The following is a 7,232-nucleotide window of genomic DNA, read 5'->3' on the forward strand; positions in this document are numbered from 1 at the left end:
GATCTAGTTGAATGACCACTTCCAGAATTTGATTTGGGCAGCAATGCACAGAGAGTTCCATAATTAGCACCTTGGAAGATCTGAAAATATTAATCTATACCACTGTACAAAACATACGTAATGTCATGAAGATAGGTATTTGAAACAGAAGATGTCAGATTGGATCTAATTTTTGAATAAACATATAATTTCTGTTTCAACTTAGTGGTTAAGACTTGTACATGATCACGATAAGTCAAATGAGAATCCAAAGATATTTGTAGGTAGTGACAATATCAAGGGGTTTGTTTAAAAAAGTGAGTTGATTTGTTGTATTGAAATGTCTCCTGGGTGAGGAAAAATACATGCACACATTTTTTAACATTAATTGACAAAAGATTATCTTGAAGCCAACCATGAAATGTCTGAAGATCTGCTTGTAACTGACTATTAATAGATTCAATATTGAAATCAGACAAAAAAAGAACAGTATCAACAGCATACATKAAAATATGTGAAAACTCATATTTGGTCACAAACATACAAAAGTACACATACTAAATAGGACTAACATTACCTAATCCTCCAGTTTGTCTGTTTTTTTTTCTTGTACACTTGCTGGGCTGATGCAGCACTATTATGAATTCTTACCAAAAGTTCTCCTGGAAAATCCTGCAGTCCTGCTGCAGAATCTGAGAGAGAAGGTGGRTAGAGCTGCGACTACGTCACTGTGATCCTTTACAAAAAGAAACAGAACATTCTCTTATTTATTACCTGCTCTGACTTTTATTTATTAACTCAAAATATCATCAGCTGTTCAGATTTTTTTTACAGATGTTAGATGTTAGAAGACCAGACGTGAAACTGTTCTTTTCTCTGACTGTGATTTCAGAACTAAAACCACCAAATAAAAGGTTTTGTCTTTTAGTTATTTTTACAAGTGCCTCTACTTAMAGTGCAGACATGTGGAGTATCAGTTGGTATGAGTTTTTCGGTGGTATTGTCGTGTAAATGGCACAGGGAGAAAAATCTTTGTTAAAATGTAAGCATTAAGACATAAAATCCTCCTTAGCTGTCATTGGAGCTGCACTGAAAGCAGAAAAGTGCCTATTATTTAAGCTTTGTGGTTGAAGTTTATTAATCCTGTAGCAAGACAGCGTCTTTTACATTTGTTTCTGATAATCTAAAATTTAATCAAATCCAAATGTTTCTATGCAGCAAAAGAAAGAAAGGAAAGACATGTTTTAGCTTTAGCTTGGTTGTTGATTTGATCTGTTGTGCATCAGAAGAGTGACTCTTTTCATTTTCAGCTGACAGTAAAAAAAAATAAAATAAAATAAAGACTATCAAATGGTGGCTTGTTGTTTGCAGGGCTTTAATTCCCATCRGTCTGCAAACTGAGCTGTGGCCTTGACATTAGAACTCTGCAGGGTTTTCATCCCACGCTGAGCCTGAGACACAAAGCCCAGAACTGCGACTCGGGCTTCGTCAGCTGTGATTACATTTCCACTAGGCTGGACACAGCTCACAGGGCTGATGGACACTCACCATCACTCTGATAAGAACACACACAGGAACAACTTTGCATGCATGTGTTCTTGGCCGCGGCCTCGAAAGAACGAGCTGAGGAATTAGAAAAGTTGCCATGGTTACTGGTGCTAACAACATCCTGAAGCAGCTTTTCCCTCAGGCAGTGTCATGGCTTCAGCCAGCAGCACGCCACTCTTCCGCTGGAAAACCTTTGATTACCATTCTGAAGATAAAGCAAGTTAAGAACCAGAAATTTTCAGCTTCCAATTAAGTTGAGATATTTTATGCACTAAGTCCACAATGTAGTTAGTGTGTCATCTGCAGGGAGTAATGAGCTCTGCTATAGCAGCATGAGGGTTTGTTGCCTGTTCCTCTTTCTCTGAATCTTTGTTCCATGATGTTGTGAAGTTGAGGTCAACAAAGTCAGAAAACAAACTTTCTTCTTATTTAGTCAGATTTTTCCAGCTCTGGGGCACATGCTGGGTGAAAGAATGACGCATGAAAGATTCAACAGGAGGATGAAAAAAAGACCAAACAGAGGAGGTGAGTCTAATGACCGCAGGGAGATAAAGAAGGATTTAGAAGCAGCAAATGCTCAAATTATTGACAAAACTACATTTGACACATTATATATCCGTGTTYTGGAGTCAAACAAATTCAAATGGCTGTAATATCCAATCGACCTTTACCAGCATAAAAATGGCTAAAACTCAGTCAGTTGTTCAGAAATTGAGATAAAATCTGGTTGGCAGTATGCAAAGTCAAGCTCATTCTCTGTGATGGTTAGACTCAGCTGTCCCTTGTCTCCGATCCTGCAGGATCTCAAGGCACAGTCAGTGACGGGTGTCTGTTTTTGGGAACCACAGGGTCTCATCTCTGCTGTATGCAGATGATGTGGTTCTGTTGACGTCTTTGGGCTAAGACCTTCAGYGTGCACAGAAGGTGTTTACACACGGCCCCCAGATGGCCTAGGTCTGGCCCTGCCCAGCCCTGGATGTTTTGCACTGACATCAGAGCCGCCTCGAAGTGAGTGGGAAGTGTTTACCGGAAAAGCGCGCACAGCGGTCCTTAAACGTCGAGTGGGACGACAAATGGTGATACGCAGAAGAGCGGAGTTTCCCAAGGCTGTACTTGGCCATACAACAGCAACAGAAAGTGGCTATAGCGAGACGCAGACGGCATCGATGAGCAAGCTAGCAATATTAGCTTGTTACATGCTACCGTTATGAAAGCAGTTGCTTTTTCATAGATCTATATGTTTTTTAATGACTTGCCGGACTCGTTTTGACTCGTCAGAGCAAAACAAATAAGTCGTCAAACCAGGCCGGCCTGATTGGAACCTTGCCTGGGCAGGTTCCAGAACTCGGGCTGGATCTGGCCCTACTATGCTTATGCACAACCGCCGAACCCGGGTTAGAAGTCGGGCCGGGCCAGGCCGGGGCCGGCCCTGCAGTGCGTAAACACCTTGAGTGGAGTGGAGCCTCCTCCAGGTCAGGGCGAGGGGGGGTGGTCTCTGCCTCAACTGGAGGAGTTTAATGGTGGATTCACACCAAATGCATTTTGAGCTGCAGGAGTAGCCAGTTTCTATGGTGGACGCGCCTTTAGGGGTCGTGCGTCATGTCACGTCCGTTTTGCGCTGCGCTCAAGGAAGCGGAAGGGGCGGCAGAGCATTTTCCGTGCATGCAGTGCTGCGGAAGCAGCCGACGCCCAAGTTCAAAAATCTGAACTTTTCGCTGCTCGACGTGCCTTGACAACCAACCAGAGAGACTAATTTKTCCAAGTGACAGTTACCTGAATGTTGCTCACTAAACCGAAACAGACAGACAGGAGATCTTTAGCTGAAATTGACCGTCTGCAGTTGGATTTTCTGGCAGGATATATCAGTACCAATGTGGGTCAGCTGCTCGGGACAAAAAAAAGGTCTGTCAGCTCGCAGCTCATTGAGTGGCGAAACCAACCAAACAAATTGCCTCTAAATCACCTGGTGAATTAATTATCTGCTGTGGGCAACGTTCTCTTGCTCTTTAGTAAATAAATCAAAGCCATTTTCTTTATTTTATCTTTATTTCACCCGCTGATGACAGACTGGAAAAAAACCAAGACGCTCCTCCTTCTTCAGACACACGTCTGCTCTGTGTCCCAGTCTGAACATAGTGGGTCCAACTGGAGGCGGTGGGCGCTTTTCTTGCTGCTCAAAACGTGTTCGGTGCATCTGGGTGTTTTCTTCACGAGTGATGGAAGGATGGAGTGGGAGATGAATTGACAAATTGGGGCTCATCCTCAGTCTTGAGGGCATTGCTTCATTCAGTCGTAGTGAAGAAAGATGTGAGTCAAAAGGCAAAATTTGTCTGTCTACGTTCCAACCCTCACCTATGGTCATGAGACGTGGATCATGAGCGAAAGAATGAAAGCCCGGATACAAGTGGTCATAATGAGCTTCCTTCATAGGGTGGCCGGGCTCAGCCTTAGAGATAGACTGAGGAGCATCATCCGGGGGAGCTCAGCGTAGAGCCGCTGCTCCTCCACACTGAAATGAGTCAGTTGAGGTGATTCATCTGATTAGGATGCTTCCTGGACGCCTCCCTTTAGAGGTGTTCCAGGCATGTCCCACTGGTAGGAGGCCCTGAGAAAAACCCAAGACTTGTCGAAGAGACTATGTATCCTCTCTGGGAACACCTTGGGCTCGCCCAGGACGAGCTGGAAGGAGTCACAGAGGAGAGGGATGTCTGGGTTCCTCTCCTGGACCCGTTGCCTCTGTGACCCGACTTGGCAAAGAGGCAGAAGATGGAGATTTAGTAGCTGAAAGTTATCACCAACACATATTTGGAGCACTGACTGCACCAACTGTGCGACATCTTCCTTTCAAACTTTGGCATGGGGAGAACCAAAAGCCAAAGCAGAATTTCAGTAGATTTGTTATAAAGGTCTCTGGCAAAGCGGAGCCAATAAAAAAAATATTACAAGCAATGAACTCTAGTGCATTTGTAGGTCAACATATCTTTTACAAACGAATGATAATTTTAGTGTGAGTGTAGGGCAACATTTAATGAGAATCATTACAAAACTATCCAGCAAAAGAGTGTGACACATTTACATAATGGAATAACTAATACCGACCTAAAAAAGTAAATGTATGCCAATAAATACTCCTTTTTGTCATCCTTAATTGTAGCCTTTCCTTAGTAAAATAAATAACTTTATTTAGTCCATGCACTAAGATTTACTTAGATTTCTGTTTTTATGTATGTAATCTTTACTATTTTTATTTAAAAAAAACAGGCTAGATAAAACTGAAAAAAAAAAAACATGCATGTTAAGTTAAAGTGCACAGAAATATAAAGATAGTACCCTTAAAGGGCCAAACACCTTGAAATTGGCCTCTGTCTGTTTAAGAACCTCCTACCGCTTCTGTCACGCCACTTTCTGCACGTCACAACAGCTTCATGCTGTTTACAACCTGGAGCGTCATAGCCTATTTTGCTGTCATGATAATTAAAAAAAACTKTTACATTATACAATATCGGAAACTCAGGATAAAAATGAACTTATTGTCGGACCAGAAAGTACGTTTTCTGAAGATCCAGAGCGAATAGAGACGGTTCAGCTCAGTAAGATATCTCCCAGTCATCCTCACACACACACACGCCAATGTAAAGCTAATTTGTTTATTACTAAAATGTGGTGTAAGCCAACTAAAGAACACAGATCATAATAAAATAAAGTTACGAATGCTAACCTTAGATCACAGAGTTGAAATTGCACTGTCTTTTAGTGATAATCTTGTCATTAGTCCACTGTTAAATTTCCATTTGTTCAGAAAGCTTTCATCCACAAAGTGTCTTGCACAAATACAGTAAATATCTTTTTTTTCCGTTGGAGGGTTACTTCCATAAATGAAATCAAACCATTTCTTAAGAACCATGTCATCCTTGGTATCCAAAAATCCGTTTCCCCAAAGGCATTTTTAAATTTGAAAAGGACTGGACTGAGGATTACGAGCACAGCAGACATGCAGTCTCACCAGTTGTTTGCTAGTTGTTGCTGCTGATAGCCTGCAAGAGTGGTGGGGGAGGTGCGCTCTGTGATGAGGAAGCTCGGCTTGTAGACACAGCCCAGAGGAGGAGCTGCACAAAAGGCGTTTCTAGGCCCAATAGGTCATTTTTGTTCTCCCGCCTGCCTGCCTCAGGACTGTACAGGATTTCTCAAACATGCATGAATGAGACAAAGCAACACTCTGTGTATGTTTTTGATGAGGGGATAATGTTATAACATGATATAAAACTCAAAAAAGTAGATTTTACATGATATTGCCCCTTTAAGGCACTATTTGAGTTGATTTTGGATTTAATTACACTTAAACTGTAACTCTAAATCGTCTGCAGGTGTGTGTGAGAGTTTGAATGTCTCGTTAGTCTTGATGTGTCTCTGTGATGACCTGTTCAGGGTGGACCCGCCTCTCTCACAGTGACTGTTGTTAAAAAAAAACACCAGCTCCCTGCGACACTTATAGAAAAACRCGGGTAAAGGAATGGATGGATGGATTTTCTCTGCTCATCAAGCAGCCTTGAACAGGTGTTAGAAAACGCAGGTGCTGCTTCTTTTTATAAAAGCAGCATTCCTTTCCATCCAGCAGACTGCAGAGGATCAGAGTCCTCTTTGGATCTGGTGCTTCAGCCTTTTGTCTGATTTTCCAGCACTGTTATAGGGCTAAACAGAGTTCTGCTGCTGAAAGTATTGTCTTCACACACACATATTCACAAAGTAAAAAAAAAAGCATACGAGCACAGAAAAGGCAAGGTCTTCCAAACCCACATGACAGAGCAAACAGAAACGGTGATCCGGAAAGACAACGTGCTAACGGGCAGTCACACAAGGTGAATCCCTCAGCACTGAGCGGCCGCTCTGAACAGGACAGATTCTTCTCCTGGGATGTTTGACAGTCTCCCTCGGCTGGTGACACAGCCTGGRGATTAGTTGTGTTTACTGCAGGATGTCAAACACACACACACACACACAAACCCACACACACAGATACTGACAGACACAACTCACGGTGCAGAAATGCTCCCTTGTGATGAGACGTCTCCGTCTGTCTTCCCTCCAGGTACGTGGGTGACATTTGGAGGACAGATAACAGATGAGGTAAGAAGAGTTTCCCACATCTTACATGTTTGTTTCACCCGATAAATATCCACTCTCTGGTGTCACTGGGTTATTCTTCGGATGAGTGATTTTGTGGTTCTCGCCGCAGAGTGTAGCGGGATGAATGTTTGTTTGAGAACTGAGTATCTGAGGATGTGTTTGTTCCAAACATACAATGATACTGGAAAACAAAACAAATGGCAGCAGATTGTAAAACAAAACTCTATAAAAACCAATTAAATTATTTATTATGATGATGATGAACATTTGATTGGAATAACATCACAAAGTGACAGCTATAATTGAGTAAATAAAATACAACAAATCTTGTAAGAAAGTCCACATGTGGAATGACTCCAGCACACCTTATATTAGAAACTTTTTTGTTGTCAATTACTGTTTAATTACTAAGATTTTGCTTTCGGTTGTTGACAATTAATATGCTTGGTTAGGATAGTTTAAATAAATACTTACCAGTCATCTTACTTTCACCTCATACTTTTGTTTTTAGCTGCTGTTTGACGAAGGCTAAAAACATCTGCCGCTGTAATGTCTTATTATTGTAATGAATGGCTCGATAG

General features: G+C 41.9%; 1 protein-coding gene across 3 annotated transcripts in view; it reads left to right on the forward strand.

The window, feature by feature from the left end:
- Positions 1–7,232, forward strand: part of kcnab1a (potassium voltage-gated channel subfamily A regulatory beta subunit 1a) — a 122,754-nt gene that overhangs the window by 90,379 nt on the left and 25,143 nt on the right. For all 3 annotated transcript variants that reach the window (XM_014012816.1, XM_014012815.1, XM_014012817.1), the window contains exon 3: positions 6,614–6,651. In XM_014012816.1, the coding sequence (XP_013868270.1) occupies positions 6,614–6,651 (38 nt within the window). The remainder of the gene's footprint in view (positions 1–6,613; positions 6,652–7,232) is intronic.

This window comes from Austrofundulus limnaeus, unplaced genomic scaffold (assembly GCF_001266775.1).
Source record: "Austrofundulus limnaeus strain Quisiro unplaced genomic scaffold, Austrofundulus_limnaeus-1.0 Scaffold95, whole genome shotgun sequence".
Taxonomy (NCBI): Eukaryota; Metazoa; Chordata; class Actinopteri; order Cyprinodontiformes; family Rivulidae; genus Austrofundulus; species Austrofundulus limnaeus.